Source organism: Idiotropiscis lumnitzeri, chromosome 2, assembly GCF_059441095.1.
Source record: "Idiotropiscis lumnitzeri isolate Australia: NSW breed Sydney's pygmy pipehorse chromosome 2, RoL_Ilum_1.0, whole genome shotgun sequence".
Classification (NCBI taxonomy): domain Eukaryota; kingdom Metazoa; phylum Chordata; class Actinopteri; order Syngnathiformes; family Syngnathidae; genus Idiotropiscis; species Idiotropiscis lumnitzeri.
The window spans coordinates 10783306-10801934 of record NC_142392.1 but is presented as its reverse complement, the minus strand read 5'-3'; the positions used below and the strand labels follow the sequence as shown (position 1 = coordinate 10801934).

At 43.0% G+C, this 18629-nt stretch overlaps 2 protein-coding genes across 2 annotated transcripts in view; both read left to right on the top strand.

Annotated features, from left to right (window-relative positions):
- Nucleotides 1-768: 768 nt before the first annotated feature.
- On the top strand, nt 769-10977 carry LOC148341668 (uncharacterized). The gene is made up of 4 exons (XM_088287910.1): nt 769-793; nt 1979-3259; nt 9758-9782; nt 10920-10977. The coding sequence occupies exons 1-4, from the start codon at nt 769-771 to the stop codon at nt 10975-10977; spliced, it is 1389 nt and encodes a 462-aa protein (XP_088144036.1).
- Nucleotides 10978-17015: 6038 nt separating this feature from the next.
- The window catches only part of LOC148341659 (uncharacterized), a 269746-nt gene continuing 268132 nt past the window's right edge, over nt 17016-18629 (top strand). Inside the window, exon 1 of the mRNA XM_088287909.1 lies at nt 17016-17139. Coding sequence (XP_088144035.1) covers nt 17016-17139 — 124 coding nt within the window. The remainder of the gene's footprint in view (nt 17140-18629) is intronic.

The following is an 18629-nucleotide window of genomic DNA, read 5'->3' as shown; positions in this document are numbered from 1 at the left end:
CTCGTGTGCTTCTTTTTGTTAGACGAGAAGAATGAACGGCGTTGTCGTTTTTTAATGTCGTGCTGAATGGATTTCCTGGGTGAAAACTGCAGTCTGTTCAGCACAAAAGTGGAAAAATAGGACACGCCCCGCTGTCATATGATTAGCTGCTGGCTGTGTGGAGCACTGTCATCAATTCATGCGCCCCCCTTAGCATCGCACCGCGCCCCGCTATTTGAGAATCACTGTATTAGTTAGTTAAAAAAAGAAGAGCTAAATTATAGTTGACGTGTTCTGAAAGTTCGCATGTTTATTGAATCATCCCTTTGAGTTGTGATTCAGAAGGGGATATTTTCCGAACTAATGTTAATTGTGATGGCTTTATGATATACACAGTTATATGGTTAATAATTGTGCATCGTTTGACATTCTGCTGTATTGTTAATACTGTTTGCCTTTGATTGGTGTGGCGCATGTAATGGACAATGTGCTTATTTTGTCGGTCGCGGGATGTCTCGCGCAATCCCGATTGATGACGTGAGAGAGTGTGCACTTGAAGAAGGGGAGTGTGCGAGTCGCGGAAGGAGTCAGTTGGAAGGACGGTAAAAACCCGGTTATCGCGGTGAATGGGGACAGAGACCACCCGCGAAAACTGAAAATCCGCGAAGTAGCGGCACACCTTCAAAAATGCTTAAAAAAATATATATATACAGTGGAACCTCGGTTCTCGAACGACTCTGAGGTCGAACTAATCGGAGTTCGAACAAACATCGGAGTTCGAACGCCCGTATGACGCCTGAGTGCGTATGCGAGGGTGGGATGCTGAGCGGCGTACGGGTGTAGATCACTCTCTTGCTCTCTTTATGACCAACTGTTGTCGCGTGCGGACGTGCTGCGTTTTGCTCTCGCGTTTTATAGAGGTGTACGAAGTGTTTTAGCCCCTAATCATGCCTCCAAAGAAAGTCAGTGCAAGCAGCAAAGGAATGTTTCGGTGTTTGAACAATTTGCTTTTCGAACAGGGTTCAGGAACGGATTATGGTCGAGAACCGAGGTTCCACTGTGTATATATATACAGTGGAACCTCGGTTCTCGAACGACTCTGAGGTCGAACTAATTGGAGTTCGAACAAAAAAAATAGAGAAATTGTTGCTTCGCAGTTCGAACAAACATCGGAGTTCGAACGCCGGTATAACGCGTGAGTGCGCACGCGAGGGTGGGATGCTGAGCAGCCAATTGACCAATTGTTGTCGCGTGCGGACGTGCTACGTGCTGGGAAGTGTTTTAGTCCCTAATCATGCCTCCTAAGAAGGTCAGTGCAAGCAACAAAGCTGCTACTAGCGAAAAAAGAAAAGTAGTGCGTACAACTATTGCATTTGATTCGGTGTTCGAACAAATCGGTTCTCGAACAGGGTTCTGGAACAGATTATGGTCGAGAACCGAGGTTCCACTGAATATATATCTCTTTGGCTTACGATGGGCTTAAAAAGGGAGAACGTCACAACCTCCTTTTCTACCAACAAGCCCAGGAATATTTAGTTCTATCTCTTAATGCAAAAAGAAATACTTGTAAACATATTTCACTTGAACGATTCCTATTTTATCATTGACATTATGTTGCGATGGCCCCCAGTGGCCCCCATTAATAAGTTAGGGTCCCACAACAGGTGTTCCATCAGACGCACACAATAGCCTGTGTGTGCTTACTTCAGCTCGCTTCCAGTAACGTCTGTGACTATGTCAGGAATGAAATCGGGCATCAGCCGCAACGTGCTTCCTTTTTAAATGCTCGTTTATCACTGTTGTGCTGCTAAAGGGAGGTTTACATCGTAGGACGTAATTTTGTGAAATGCCCCCATGGTCCGGTCCAAGTTGGGGTCGCACGCATTGCTCCGTGTGCAGCAGGCACAAGTCAAGGTAGCACGGTAGAAACAATATAAAACAAAGTCGCCGCCTGACCTTTGATTTGACCAAACCAAATTTGTCTTTTTGTGTCCTGCAGACGTCAGTGAAAACGATCTCCGTTCTGTGAAAGAGGAGCCAGACTTGACTCACATTAAAAAGGAGGAGGAGGAGGTCAACAAGTCACCAGTGAACATTGTCTCTATAAAGACTGAAGATGAAAACAAGGATGAGAGTGAGGACAAGAGAGGGGCGGAGCCTACAAGCAGCAACTCAAGTCATCACGTGACAACAGAAGGTGACGAAGACCACTGGGGGCCATCACAAGTACATAATGAGGACACATTATCAGACGATCATGACGATGATGATGATGATGGGCAAGCCAAAGGTGAAAGGGCATGTCACACTGACTCATTCACTTCAAAGCTGTCTTTAAAAGGGCACGTAAGAACGCACAGTGGAGAAAAACCTTTTTCCTGCTCAGTTTGTGGTAAAAGCTTCCCTCAAAATTCAAGTTTAACAATCCACACAAGAACGCACACTGGAGAAAAACCTTTTTCCTGCTCAGTTTGTGGAAAATGCTTCTCTCAAAATTCAAGTTTAACAATCCACACAAGAACGCACACTGGAGAAAAACCTTTTTCCTGCTCAGTTTGTGGCAAAAGTTACTCTCGAAAGTCATATTTAATAATTCACACAAGAACACACACTGGAGAAAAAACATTTTCCTGCTTGGTTTGTGGTAAAAGCTTCTCTCAAAATTCAAGTTTAACAATCCACACAAGAACGCACAGTGGAGAAAAACCCTTTTCCTGCTCAGTTTGTGGAAAATGCTTCTCTCAAAATTCAAGTTTAACAATCCACACAAGAACGCACACTGGAGAAAAACCTTTTTCCTGCTCAGTTTGTGGTAAAAGCTTCTCTCAAAATTCAAGTTTAACAATCCACACAAGAACACACACTGGAGAAAAACCTCTTTCCTGCTCAGTTTGTGGAAAATGCTTCTCAGATAAGGCAAATTTAACAATCCACACAAGAACACACACTGGAGAAAAAACATTTTCCTGCTTGGTTTGTGGTAAAAGCTTCTCTCAAAAGTTTGATTTAACAATCCACACAAGAACACACAGTGGAGAAAAACCTTTTTCTTGCTTAGTTTGTGGCAAAAGTTTCTCTGATAAGTCAAATTTCACAAAACACACAAGAACACATAGTGGAGAAAAACATTTTTCCTGCTCAGTTTGTGCCAAGAGGTTCTCTCAAAAGTCGTATTTACGAAACCACACAAGAACACACACTGGAGACAAGCCATTCAGTTGCAGCGTTTGTGCTAAAAAATTCTCCACTAAACAATATGCGGAGAGTCACAATTGTGCTGGTGAGAAAAGCAGCAATCCGTGAAGCTTAAAAAAAAGAAAACAAATAACTGAAGGAACTGACTCTTTGTGGTAAGATGTAAATTTTGATTTTGAATAAAATATGATATATTGAATTTTGCAAAGCTTTTTTATTGACATTAAGCCAATGTGATCTGTGCCAGAAGAAGCAATGTGTCTGAGTGATCATGATTTGTTTTGTGTGTTTACATCAAACATGTAAAGGAAATTAATTGCCTTTGCCTGTAACAACATTTGTTAATATTATACTTTTCAGCTGTCTTTTTAATCGTACCTAATGGAAAAGGTGTGAGAAGAAACTGTGCTTATGAAATCGGTGCCTTCCACAATCATCAATAAAATCACTTGTTCCACTTGCTCAACTGGCCTTCATTACGTTGTGAAAAGGTGAAAAACAGATCTAGAAGTTGAACTATAAAAAGAACAAGAAAGAGAAACGCAAATCGTCTCTGTTTCTCTCAAAGGTTTTGGTATGTCAGGAGTTGGCAACTTGATGGCGACTGGAGTCAGCGCTGGTTTTCTCGCTGTGTTTGGCAGGCTCGTATATGTATGGTCCATTGAACAAAACTCAAACTCTTCAAATATTCCCTCACATACATTTAATACAGTGAACCCCCGCTACTTCGAGGTTCACCTTTTGCGGGTTCAGTGCTTCGCGGGTCTAAAAAATATTCGGGAACATTGTAGTTTCGCCGAGCGGCACAAGGGGGCGCTGAAGCGGTTAGACGGCCGGAGTGCGCCGAAGAGGAGAGTGGACGAAGAAGAGAGTGGCCGAAGAAGAGCAAGTTCCCCCGGACACGATTGGTGGGGACGTACACAATCGGACACCGTGCGTGAGCTCCGAAGGAGACCGGCCGGCGTGTGTGGCTGTCAAGCCGAAGATAAACAACTTCCGCCCGGGCACTCGCGCGGCGACATTTGGCTTCGTTCGGACCGTGCGTGAGCTCCGAAGGAGACCGGCCGGCGTGCGTGGTAGTTAAGCCGAATAGGAGCACCTTCCGCCCGGGCAACGGCGGAGAGCGAGGCTGTCAGTTATGAATGAATAAATAAATAAATGAAGAATGCCACCTTTCATTTTACTGTCATAATCCGTGCCTGTCATGCTGCGTGTGTTTTTGTTTTTTCAGCTGTGTGGGCGTTCCTCCAGCGATAGTCTCGCGCCATGCCATCAGCTGCTGCGAGACGCGCTGATTACACTGACTATATTGTGATTATAATAAATATTGTAACGTTGTATAATATCAGGCCAATTTGTCCATCAGCGAACGCTTTTATTATTAAGCCAAAAACGGCTGCTGTTGGCCGCAACCACGCCGATCAGAGAGAGAGCAACACAACAACAACATAACGTTCACTCCCCTGCTGCCTTCACAGCCTCCACAGAAAAGAGGAAAACACAGAACCCTTGAACTATTTACAAAGTCGCTACACTATCTTTGTATCACCACCTTTTTTCCGTGTCTGCGTTTGGAGAGTCCTCTTCAACCCTCCAGTTCTGCTGGAGGATCATAACATTCACAGGGCACACCGGATGGCGTACCAGCAGGTAAAAGTCGAAGTAATTGAATAAATACAAAAATAATGGCTGGGGAATAAAAAAATAATACGTTTTAATATTAGTTTTTTTGTTATAACATGAATTCGCTGGTCAGCTTAATACATATTTTTTAACATTATGCTTTTCAGTTGTCTTTTTAATCGTATTTAATGGAAAAGGTGTGAGAAGAAACTGTGCCTATGAAATCACTTGTTCCACTTGCTCAACTGGCTTTCATTACGCAAGCATAAGTTTAAATGTTTTACTTTTTCCGGACATTGGCTTTCTATAAATTTCTAGTCCTTACACGTCAATTGTTGTTTCGGATCCTTTTTTTCTAGCTTTTTACTGTTTGATTTCCCCATGTTTCCCTTAACTGTTCTCCAATCCCTGAACAGGTTGACAATTACTCTGTTTTAGGTCATTCCCAAGCTTCTGCTTCCCAGACAGTTGTTAGTTAAATTTCCCGTTCCAAAATGAGGTTGCAAGCCTCCATGCACATGTTACACAGCTTGAAATGATGGGCCAACTCATCTGCCGTGCAACGTATTTATTTTTCTCCAATCAGCAGCACTTCTCCCTGTCAGGGCACAATAGTAACATTCAGAAATGTTCTTGAAGCGTAGCTTCTCTTGCGTCATCACAAATTGACTGTTCTTCTGCTACGGTAGTCAGCGTCGGCTCTGATGAGCAAGGTCCTAGGCACCCTCTGCTGGCGAAGCTAATATTGCACCCTGATAAACATACAGACACTAAACCCTCATGTTCTCATTGGAAAATGACATTCAGCCCAACGACAATAAAATTTCGGGGGGGGGCAACCATTTCTATGTATCCATTTATCGCATAGCGCCACACACACTTATTCATTCACACTATTTTTCCCCCTATTTTTCCTTGATTTTCCCTCTTGACTTTTATTTTTCCCTTTTTTTCTTTTTCCCCTTATCTCTTTCTTTTCCCTTATTTCTCTTCCCCTTATTTTTCCCCCTTCAAACGCGCGTGGAGGATACACCCCTGTTATCCTCTATCAGTTTTAAGACTATCTCTGTCTCTTCACGCAACATTGACTAGTATTCTTACGGTTTTACACAGTTTTAAAGACTTACGCTGTCTATTCGTAGTGGAGTCCGCCCTCCAATATCCCCACGGAATTTAACTACGTACCCCTTCAAATGCCCACATTTATCCCATTCGGAAATGACACACTCACCCAAGATGAGCTGAACGTCTCTCTCCGCAGCCTCCCTTCAACTTTCAGCCTTCCAGCAGCAAAGTCGAGGACCAGGTCCAAAAAAAGAAACACAAAAAAACAAAAAGAAAAAGGGGAAAAGAAAAATAAATCCTGGAAAAAAAAAAAGAAATCCTCGTCGTGGCCACGATTGTCCCCGGTCGTCGGCTTCGCCCCCGGACGCTTCCAGTATGTTGGGTTCACGGCTCTCGAAGGATCAGGTTCGCCAATTTGACATATCGGGTTCATAGCTGGAAGGAGAAAGACGCACAGCCCAAGTGGATACTGAGAGGTTAACAAAGTTTATTTGACAACTTTATCTCCCCCCTGTTCGTCAATGCTTTTCACACATTCCCTCTTATCACATCGGGGAATCAGATTACACTTCAAGAAATCAGATTACACTAAAGGGTGGTACAGTTCCTCTTCTCAAAAGCTGGTTTAGTCCGGTTCATCATTGGCGTGTCGCCGTGGGTCGCAGCTGACTGCAGCTGACTTTGACGTCAACATCTTCTATCAGGACCCCGCATGTTGTTATTTGCATCAGACTTTGGGGCCAACTTCTTCTTATCAGGGCTCATCACGACGTTGGTTACTTCATCCTCACTTCTGAAGAAGTGCCACCGCCCTGCCAATTCCTAGAAGCCCCTCTCTGCAGTAGAGGGGCCCCCCTGTATCACCCCCCACACTGCAAACACTCAGCACAGTTCACTCCACTGCAACATGATATGTGCACTATGTATTGAAATAAAGTTGCGTCATGGCAAATGTAGAATAACATCTGATAAAATCCATGGTCATGTGGCATCATAGGATTATACCTTGATGCCCAGTCGCAGCAGAAGAATAATTCTGATATGTAGACAACTTCTCTCGTTAGCCAACTGGCGTAGTTTATTTCAGCAACACACACGAACTGCTCTTCTCCAGAGCCAAAAGCAGAGAGAGAGAAATAAGGCTTGAACACCTGCCTAACATGGCATCGTCTGTTAGCGACAGCACCCCTTGTGGCAAATAAGCACATTACAGTAACAAGCAGTCATACAATAACACTCAACACTCCCACTTATGAATGGCTTGTATACTGTACAACTTTCACGAAGACATAAAAAAATAACATGACATTTGAATGTCAACTATTTACATGCCAAACAGGACCCCTGTAAATTTCTTCAATTTAGATTTGGTAACACGCTTGGTCATAACATCTGCTGCCATGTCATTTGTGGGACAGTAAACAAGTATCATCTTCTTGTCTTTTATAATGGATCTAATAAAATGATATTTGATGACCACATGTTTACACCTCTGCCTGTACACAGGGTTCCTCGCAAGTGCGATAGCCCCTTGATTGTCCTCATGAATGATAGTTTTCGTGTACACATAGTCATCAATACCTTTCAATAGTTGTTCCAAATATATACACTCCTGTATTGTTAAGGCTAAAGTCATGTATTCTGCCTCACACTAAGATAGTGCTACTGTTTGTTGTTTCTTGGTCCTTCATGAGACCAGTGCACTGTCATCACACATGCTCACACAATACCCCGTGGTACTGCATTTGTCAGTAGCGTCTGACGCCCAATCTGCATCACTGTAAGCTCGAAGGCCTAGACCCTCACTGCTCTTTCTGAAACAGAGCTGTCCGTCGGTTGTACCTCTGAGATAACGCAAGACATGTTTGACCGTGATCCAGTGCTCATCTGTGGGTTCAGAAAAAATGTTGCGATAGTCGGCTCACCACAAAACATAGATCAGGGCGTGTGCCGGTGGCCAAATATATGAGACTGCCAACCGCTTCTCTGTACATTTTCACGTCAGTCATTCTCGGCGCATCTTCAGTGTAGTCTAGTTTTTGTTCGCAGGGTGTTTCCCTTGTTCTACACATTTGCATGTCAAAATGGTTTAGGATCTTTTCCACATACCGTATTTTCCGGCCCATCGGGCGCTCTTTAAAGTCCTGATTCTTCCGCAAATCAAACAAAGCGCCTTGTAAAGCAACGCGCCCATTATATGGACTAAGTATCACTCGCGACCATCAACCCTTTTACTCAATGGGCTGTTCAGAGTGCATGTTAGCACACCCTGCTGAACAAAGTGTGAGTTATCTATGCTTCTAATTGACCGTGACTATACATTATGTGACTATGGTGTTTGGGTGATGGTGTGGGAGAAAGCTGGACAAAAGGGCAGCTGTCCACAATGTTGTAGTCTGTCTTATCATTTATGTTATTGCAAGCAAGAAACGTCCCAGGTTTAGACAACAGACAAAAAGCCCAAAGCACAAAGGAAACATCTCTCTAAACAGCCATGCACATCTCTCTAAACAGCCATGTGATTGGCTGAGTCTGAGTGGCTCCCAGAAGCCATTGCTGTAATCTTTTTGTGTTATTTTTATTTCTTTTGGGTATATTGATGGCATGATAGATACAAGTTTTGTGTTAATCTTATTTCTTTATTTCATTGTTTGCTTGTATGCTGAGTTTTTTTTTCTTTTGATTTGAAACCGTGACTCTAAGGAGTGTGGTGACCAGTGAAGTCCCTCCCCTGACGCTATCTAGTAGACTATTGCCAAGACACCTGTGATTGGTTAAAGTCATTGTTATTGACAGTGACTCCTAATAGCTTCATGACATCTGTCATTAAAATGGGGTGATATCTCTGACAGCAATTCCTAATGGGATTGAGTCCTGGGGAGCTGACATCAGCTGAGATTGCGCAAACGAGCTAGCGCAAACCCAGCTGAGCTAGTGCGAACGAGCTAGCGCCTTGTAATGCAGCGTTCGCCAGCGTGAGTGAACAAGCTAGTGCCTTGTAATGCGGCGCGCCTAGTATATGCGTTAAAGACAGAAATAGCACCCTCAACTGGTGTTGCGCCCTTTGAGGCAGCGCGTCGTATGGCCGTAAAAATACGGTACTTGTTTTGTGTCACATTTACACGGCCTTCCGAGTGGCTGAAGACCATGCCAAGGAAATGTTTTAACCTGCCTAGGTCCTTCATTTTAAACTTGGTGGATCGCATGCTCTTCACTTGCTTGAAGCCACTTTTGTGTTATTGGCGGCAATGATGAGGTCATCAGCCCAGATAACAATGATCACTTTCCCTTCTACTTTAGACTCTTTCGTGTATACACAGTGGTCTGCTGGGTTCTGGATAAATTTGTTCTCGGTTAGGTATTTGTGAAGTAATAAATTCCAATTACGTCCAAATTGTTTTCGGCCGTAAATGGACTTCTCCAGCTTATTCACTAGCCCATCTCTTCCTTTCTCATAACCCTCAGGTTGTTCCATGTATATTTCTCTATCAATGGGTGCGTGCAAATAAGCTGTTTTTACGTCAGCCTTTTGCATCGCCACCCGTACACGAGTCAGATTTGCTGTTGGTGAGAATATTCCTGCTCTCTAGCTATAACCTTTCACTACAAACCTGGCCTTGTACATCTCACGTCCATCACTGCCTTCCTTGATTGAATAGATCCACTTTCCTCCCACTGTCTCTCTGCCATCTGGCAATTTAGTCAAAGTGAAAGTGTGGATTTCCTCTAAGGACTTCATCTCCTCGTCCATTGCTTTCTTTCATTTTTTTGACTCAGTTGATGTTCAGGTCTCTTTAAAGTTTAGGGGAATATTGCACATTACTCGGTAGCAGTGGTCTATGCTAACGAGTGTACTGTCATCCTCCTCACTGCTGTCTTGAGTATAATCTTTTAGATAACCCGGTGGTCTACGTTCTCGGGTTGGATATCTCCCACTGCCTGGGACCTGTGGTGTCCCTTTAGGGTGCTTGTCATCATCATCTTTTGGTTGTTTTGAACCACCAGTTTGTATGTCTGTGCTCGCACTAGGTTGTGGGGTGTCTTTGACTTCACAACTCACTCTAGGTTGCAGATCTAACTCATAAGTCAGCGTTTCATTTTCACATGTCTTGGTGACAAACTTTACCAGTCTGTGGGAACACCTTTCCCTCACTGGATAATAAACTAGAAAGGCTGGACTGCCTTTGTCATGCCCTACAAAGTGTCCTTTTTTGCACTTAAAGTCTAGTTTAATCCTGTCTTGTTGATAGGCATAGCATATTGACCCAAACTTGTGCATCCTTGATAAATGACACATTTTTCCTGTCAGTGCTGTGTATGGTGTGGTGCCTGTATGCTTATTAAAACACCTATTTCTTGTATATGCTGCCTCCTGAACAGCATAGTGCCAGAGGCTCTTTGGTAAGTTGCAGTCAATAAGCTTACACCTGGCCATATCAAAAAGAGTCGGCCATTCCCTCTCAGCTACCCCATTCTGGTGTGGGGAATAAGGACAGGAGGTTTCATGTCTCATATTGTTCTTTCGTAGCAGTGTCTTAAAGTCTCTGTTTGTGAACTCGGTTCCATTGTCTGACCGTATGTATTTCGCAGTGCCATATGGTGCTACATCAGATAAGAACTTCTTGGTAGCTTGAAGAGCATCACCATCATCCTTGCTTTCAAAAAATAAACAAACACCGCACCTGTATACACATCTGTAAAAGATTGCACATACTTAAAACCATCAATGGATTAGTTGCTAATCGGACCAGCTAAATCTGTGTTCATCAGTTTTAGCAATGTCTTTACCTTGTCAGTTGGATTTCGGTTTCTCGTTTGGGTTAACTTCCCTTTTATGCATACATCACATTCTTTATCAGGCTTGTGTTTCGCACCACTAATGTGCATGCCAACTGTTACATTTTGCAATTTCAATATATCCTCATAGTTGCAGTGCCCCATTATCTCATGCCATGTCTGAATATCATGGCTGACTTTACACACATCGTTTTCATCACACGCTGTTTTCAAGTAGTACATTCTGTTATGCACATAAATGTCAAATGTTGTCCCATCAGGTGCCGTAAGAACGTCTTCACCTTCCTTGAAGAAGACTTCACAGAAAACAGTTCTTGAGGGAAGGATGGGATGTATAGGGCGTTCTTTAACGCGACTTTACACCGACGCCCCTTACTGTCGATTAAACATACCTGTGCATCTCCCTTGCCTTGTGCCAGCCCAAAAACACGTTTTCCATCTGCTAGTTCCATGCTGTGTTTCTCCGGCCTGAAATGGCTCACAAAGTTCTTAAACCGTCTTTTGTCATTCATAATGTGGGACGATGCACCTGTGTCCACAATCAGTACCGTTCGTTGTAATTACTGTGTTGTCCAGCTGGTATCCTCAGTCTCCATCCTGAAGGAGTAATCCTCACCTCCAGTTGCTCTGCTGGCGTCATCATGTTGCATTTCATGGCTGCCACCGCCGTCATCTTCTCCGCCATCTTGGACGCGTGCGTACCGGGCGCTCTGTCCGCGCTTCTTCCGGCATGCTTTGTCCGCGTGTCCCGTGTGTTTACAGAAACTACACCAAATAGTCTTTGAGCAGTCATCTTTACGGTGACCCCTTTCGCCGCATCGCCAACACGCCAGCCCCGTCGGCGGTCCGCTTTTTTTCTTTTGCGCCGCCCGTGCTTTCATCACTCTCTCTTCCGCCTCCTCGGCGAGCGATCCTGTGTCTTCCGCTGCCTCGAAGTTCCGTAATTTGGCCTTGAACTCCCCCAGCGAAACGTCCGTTGAGCCGTGTGTCATCATTAACGTGAACGGCTTATATTTTTCCGGTAGCCCTCTCATAATCATTGCCATCATCAACCCTTCGGTCGGCGCTTCACCCGCGCGTCTCAGCGCCGTGATAATCTGTTCAGCTCTGATGATATATTCAGTCACAGTCTCTGTGTCCGCTTTCTTCAGCGCCGTCATCGTAATGTATAGGGAGACGATGCGGGGCCTACCTTTGCCGATATAGTGTTCTCGCAACACTCTGAGACTTTCCCGGCCCTTGTCTTTTGTGTCTCTGAATATGAGTCCTAAACTTGTGTTGTCGAGGAGTGGTGCCAGCGCACAATATGCGTCGGCATTCAGCTTGTCGTCCTGGGCCCTGGCTTCCTCTGTCAGCGGGCCGGTCGGCTCTTTCAAAATCGTCTCTTTCAAACCCACTCCGTGCATACAGCACAACATCCTCTCTTCCCAGAGCTCGTACTCATCTGCTCTCCCATCGAAGGTGGGCCACTTGCTTTTGCTTCTGTTCGCCATGGCTTGTGTGTTCGTAGCTCCGCTTTACTGTCCGTTAGCCTAGCTTTAGCTTCCCGCGGTACTCCCGCCGCTAAACTAGCTATACCTTGCAGCTAACTCGCTACCGTTGCTTCACCGTGCTAACGTGCACTTCGTTACTGCATTCAGAATCTATTCTCGCGACTCTGGGCCCATAACCTGATAAAATCCATGGTCATGTGGCATCATAGGATTATACCTTGATGCCCAGTCGCAGCAGAAGAACAATTCTGATATGTAGACAACTTCTCTCGTTAGCCAACTGGCGTAGTTTATTTCAGCAACACACACGAACTGCTCTTCTCCAGAGCCAAAAGCAGAGAGAGAGAAAAAGGGCTTGAACACTGGCCTAACATCTCATTGTCTGTTAGCGACAGCACCCCTTGTGGCAAATAAGCACATTACAGTAACAAGCAGTCATACAATAACACTTAACAAGTTCTCATTTCCACTGTGACTCAACTCCAACAATAACATGACAAATATTTGTCATCTCATCAATATTTGCACAACAGAGTACTGAGTTTCGAGATCCTCACTATAATATTTCTCAAAATTATATTTCTTATTAATTTAGCTTAGTTAAGGGATATTTTATTGACAATCTAACATCAGTACACTCAGACAAAAATATAATGGTGGTTGGGGGGCGCGAATCTTTTTCTTCTTGGTAGGGGTGGGTGTGAAATAATTCATCATCATATCGTGTCACACCAGTGGTTTATCCATATTTTTGCCCTGTCTGTGACCTTTTGTAGGTCTGGTGGAGTGATATATACAGGGCTTATTGGACATTCAAGTTGGATATGTTTCACATTTTGGTTTAGGAAACCACAGTCACATACTGAGGATGTGGCAAGGCCCCATTTTGTTAGGTTGTCTTTGGTTTTCCCAACACCAGATCTTGCACGGTTTAGGGTACACCATTTTTTCCTTTCAAGGTTTGTGCCCTTGGGTAGTTTTTCTTTTGGTTTTGGGACACACGGTTGTTCTGGTCCCATGTTTTCTTTTTCTCTCCATTTATTCATTCTGTACCGTCTAGGGGTGATGTTTTCAGGCAGACTTTCAGTTGAAATGAAACTTTTCCTAGATTTCAGCCTGGGAGGGACTGGTACATGGCAGAAGAGTGGATGGCGATTATCATTTTCTTGCTTGCGTTTTTCCACTTTGGTGTGTGTTTCTCTTCTCAAGGCAGGAGGTGGAATGCCCGAGAGCCTGTGGAGGATATTGACTGGTGTTGGTCTTAATGCTCCAGTTATCACACGGCAAGCTTCATTAAGGATAGGATCTATTTTGCTGGCATGGGCAGATCGAGACCATACGGGGGCACAATATTCTGCTGTTGAGAAACACAGAGCCAAAGCAGTTGTTCTCAATGTCTTTGGATCTGTGCCCCATTTTGTTCCAGCCAGCTTTTTCAATAAGTTGACTCGAGAGGACACCTTGCTCCTAAGTTTCTCTAAGTGTTGTTTGAAGGAGAGAGTCCTGTCTAGTGTTACACCCAGATAAGTTGGATGGTCATCATGGGTGAGATTTTTCCCATTACATTCAATATTTAGTTTTCGATATGCTTCCCGGTTGTTTAGGTGGAAAGCACATATCTTTGTTTTCCCTGGGTTGGCATTTAATGACCATTGCTGGTAATATTTGCCAGTTACACTTAGTGCTCCAGTCAGACAGTTTTCAATGTCTTTAAAGTCCTTTGCTTGGGTGGCAATGCAAAGATCATCTGCATAAATGAAGCGTTTAGTGTTGGGATATGATGGTTGGTCATTAGTGTAAATGTTGAAGAGCAGAGGGGACAGCACTGATCCTTGTGGGAGTCGGTTCTTTTGACTTCTCCATCTGCTCCTTTTGCCATCCATTTCAACATAAAATCTCCTGTTGTTAAGGATGGTTCTGATGACATTTACAATGTGGCCATTTATTCCCATTGTGGCCATTTTCATCAGTAGGCTTCGGTGGTTGACTGTGTCATATGCTGCTGTTAGATCAACCAGGACTATTCCTGTTTTGAGGTTTTTCTCGAATCCATCCTCAATGAATTGGACAAGGTTGAGGACTTGGCCACAGCAGGAGCGTCCTTGTCTGAAGCCTGCTTGTTCTTCAATAAGCTGGTCTTCGACTGATGGAGTTAGCCTATTGAGGAGGAGTTTTTCGAAGAGTTTATAGGTGGTACAAAGAAGTGAAATTGGGCGATAGCTTTCAGGCTTCTCTGGGTCTTTGCCTGGTTTAAGTAGACCTACGATTTTGGCCTTCTTCCACTTCTTTGGGAGCTTTAGTGAAGTTAGGCATTGGTTGAAGAGAGAGAGAAGCCACTTCTTTGCTCTTGGCCCAAGCTGTTTTATTAATTCATTGTGAATCCCATCTATTCCAACTGCTTTATTTGTTTTAAGTAATTTGATTTCTGATGTCAGTTCTCTTATTGTGAAAGGGGGAAGGGTTTCATGTCGGTTTATGCATTCTTTAATTATATTATTGTAAGCTTTGGTTTGTTTTATTGGTTTATGTTGAGGTTTTCCATATTTGAGAAGTTGGTTTGCGACCTGGTTGGGAGTTACGGCTGCTGTCCGGGATGGGGGTTTGCCTTCACAGTTTAGTTTCCGAATGGTTGCCCAGCCCTTCTTACTGTTTTTGCTTAGGTCTATACTTGTTATCATCTAATTCCATCTTCTCCTTCTTTCTTCCCCAATGTCATTCACCAAAGCTTCTCCCATTTCAATAGTTGATTCATCAAAAGGATCTTCATCATATAGTTTTATATACTCTTCATATAACTCTTTGGTCTCTGGATTCATCCCTGGGATGTACTTTGTCCTACATCCCCTTGGGATGCTTTTTTGAGCAACTTTCCACATTTGCTTTACCCAAACATCATAGTTTTCTGGTCTTGGAGCTATGGTGTTTGTTCTTACTTCCATGTCCTCCATGAAAGATTCCCAGTTTGCTTTTTTGAAATTAAACCTGAGGAGGTAATCAAATACAATTGGTCTTATAATTTGTTGTGTCCTTACTTCAACTGGTCGGTGTTGGGATCTGGGGATGTGACCCAGAACAGTTCTTCGGAACACTTGTCTTTGGTTGTTAGAAATAAACACCAAATCAGGATTGTATCCTCTTCTCCAGCGGGCACTAGAAAAGGTAGGGGGATCTTTACTTTCATAAAGAAGTGTTAGATCATTGTTAATGGCCCATGAGATAACTTGTTCTCCGTTCTGATTATCTTCTCTGTATCCCCATTGGGTACTGTGGCTATTGAAGTCACCAATTATTAGATGTGTCTTACAGGATATATTTAAGTTTGTTGGCCATTGAAACTCAGCATTAGGTGGTTTATAGACTGAGATTACAACCATGTACTCAGTCTCAAGCTTTAATAGTTCCATTTCCCCAGCTGGGATTTGTTCCGTTTTTATGACTTTTGCTGGGTCCTTTACAAAGATGGTACTTCCATAAGTGCGGCTGGGTATTGAGACCGCCATTGCCATTCCTGGAACTACAGGTGGATTGTGTAGTTCCCTGTGTGTTTCTTGAATGCATAAGATGTCAGGTTGCATGGAAGGTCTACAAATGGGCGGGCATTAGTGCAATTGTGCAGTCCGAGGATGCAATACAAACTACTACTGTGCTTTATCCAATGCTGTACTTAAATATTGACCAATGCTGTATTTTGTTTACCATTGCAGTAGTCTTATCATTGCAGTACTTTTACCATTACAGCACTTTTATCATTGCAGTATTTTCTATCATTGCAGTATTTTTTATCATTGCAGCATTTTTATTAATTTCCCCTCCGTACCATTGACAGACATTTGGAGTGTTTCCTTACACTTGTATATGTTGTGGGATGTAAGTGTGTATATTCAGGGGGATTTGTGTATTTACGTATATACAGTGTATATTTGCATGCTTTTTATGAATGTCTGCTGCTAATGTTATACATTAACGGCTACATTACGCCGCCGCCTCTGTGTGATCTATACCTTTGCTCCTGTAACACTGCAAATTTCCCCATTGTGGGACTATGAAAGGACATCTTTATCTTTCTCTTTAAAAACCTTGTGTTGGTGGTTGTTAAATAATTTTCCATAAGATTAAGATGGTGAAACAAAAATTTAAAAAGTAAATTCTGTAACAATTAAACATTGAATACTAAATTATTCCTAAAACAGTTCGATGAATCTTGAAATTAATCGTGAATTATTGTAGTTTAATGAATACTAAAACGAATAATGAAATATTTAAGTACTTAAATAAATACCCAAATCATTTTAGAACACAATAACAGTTAAGTAATAAAAGAGTGACATGTTTTAATTTAAAATTTACAACCACATCGCAACTTGTCGAAAAAGCCTGTAAAAAGGCAAAGGTGCAAATATGTTGACATAAAGTATCACTTTATCATGTCAACTGTTAATAATAGGGAAATACATTTGAAATACTATCCAACCGACGACATGGTGTCAGATGTATAAACAAAACCAGCAACAAAAGTAAAATTCAATACATCTCTCAAGTTCATATTTGGGAACTAAAATGTTCGTTCATGTGCATACGGTTCAAATCGTACGTTTTTCCAATGTTTAGAAGAAGATAACGATGATTTGCATCGCAAATGGTGACATCTGTCGGTGAGTTGGTGACAGTGCTCCACACAGCCAGCAGCCAATCATATCAGAGCGGGGTGTGTCCTGTTCTTCCGCTTTCGTGACGAACAGACTGCCATTTTCTCGAAGGAAAAAAACGACGCCATCTTTCATTCGTCTCGTCGAACAAAGAGAAGCTCACGAGTTATCGCCAAGCAGAGATCAAGTGCGGATATTTTGGAATTATCATTTGAAAATGTGTGATAGAACGACACCCAAGTACAAAGAGGAACTTTCTGGAATAAAAGAAGAGAACGAGCAACATCTTCAACTGCTGGGCGAAGGTTGGAAGCAGCCTCGTGTTGTGCTACACAAAGCAGGTTTGTACAGGTCTTACTTTCATTTGCTTTGTAAAGAACGACTTTCTATCGTTAAAAATATGCATCACAACATTAAGTTGTTTGGGGAAATCGGTCAAGGTTATTGCCGTTTTATTTTTTAATATTGGGGGGGGGGCTAGCAGAGAGAGGGTGCACAGAGCTGAAGGAAGCAGGACGGCTGTAAAAATGAACAACAATGCCTGCTTTTCCCCTGGTGTCAGTCACCTTTATCTGGTGCAGTAAGCTATTTCAGTCAGCAGCAAATTAAGCTCTCCCAAAGGCCTCAGGGCATTTCAACCTGACACCTCATGTTTCAAAACTATGCTTACAGGTTAATAAAAGGTCACAAAAACATGGACCTCTTAAACAGGAAAACGTGAGTTCAGTGGTAACAGAGTTGTGTCTATGCTGGCAGTTGAGCAGGAAGCCACAAAAACAGATGCACGTCTTGAACCGTGTTTGACAGGAAACCGTTTAGCTCGCATTGAACAGAAGTGTGACCCAAACATGTCTTGTAAGCTGAAACCGTTCGAACAACAGGAAGAGTGTGGACGGGTGTGATGAAGTCAAAGTGTTCATGTTTTTCCATTCTTTATGAGTTTGCATATACAAATTACTTTGCTGTGCTTCAATAAAACGCCGCACAAGAGCGGGAACGCTTTTCTCTTTGGCGGACTGCTCCTCGCAAGTGACAAAGACAATCTTGGCTGGGTGATTCATTTGTGCAGGCTTGTCTCGTTTTTGGCAAAAACTCTGACGTATCTTGTTCAAGCAATTCCTTACTGAAGGAATTCTGCCTGACTCTAAAAAATGTGCACACTGTGGTGAAAACATCAATGGTGGTTAATCAATTTTAGTGGATAAAACACAAAATATTACGTTTTTTAAAAAAATCAAGTACGTATTGGTCTTATTTATGAACTTTGTACTGGCTTGGTCGGGTGAGAGTCAATGAACCTCGGGTGGCCCTGCACTGTTTTGTGCATATGTGCGTAGTTTCACCCCATCCAATCATTTAAAATACATTTAATGCATCCATCCAGGGTTGCAAGGATCTCATCGGTGAAAAAGCGCATGCTGCAAGGAATACATCTGCATCTTTGGCTTACGATGGGCTTAAAAAGGGAGAACGTCACAACCCCCTTTTCTACCAACAAGCCCAGGATTATTTAATTCTATCTCTAAATGCCAAAAGAAATACTTGTAAACATATTTCACTTGAAGGATTCCTATTTTATCAATGACATTATGTTGCGATGGCCCCCATCAATATGTTAGGGTCCCACAACAGGTGTTCCATCAGACGCACACAATAGCCTGTGTGTGCTAACTTCAGTTCGCTTCCAGAAACATCTGTGACTATGTCCGGGCATCAGCCGCAACGTGCTTCCTTTTTAGATGCTCGTTTATCACTGTTGTGCGGCTAACGGGAGGCTTACATCGTAGGACGTAATTTTGTGAAATGTCCCCATGGTCCGGTCCAAGTTGGG

Coding starts and splice junctions, on each gene's coding strand:
- LOC148341668 (XM_088287910.1), top strand. CDS start 769: ATGACGCCTGAGTGCGTATGCGAGG. Junction 794..1,978: donor GCCTGAGTGCGTATGCGAGG/GTGGGATGCTGA, acceptor TGTGTCCTGCAG/ACGTCAGTGAAAACGATCTC. Junction 3,260..9,757: donor GGAGAGTCACAATTGTGCTG/GTGAGAAAAGCA, acceptor ATAATCTTTTAG/ATAACCCGGTGGTCTACGTT.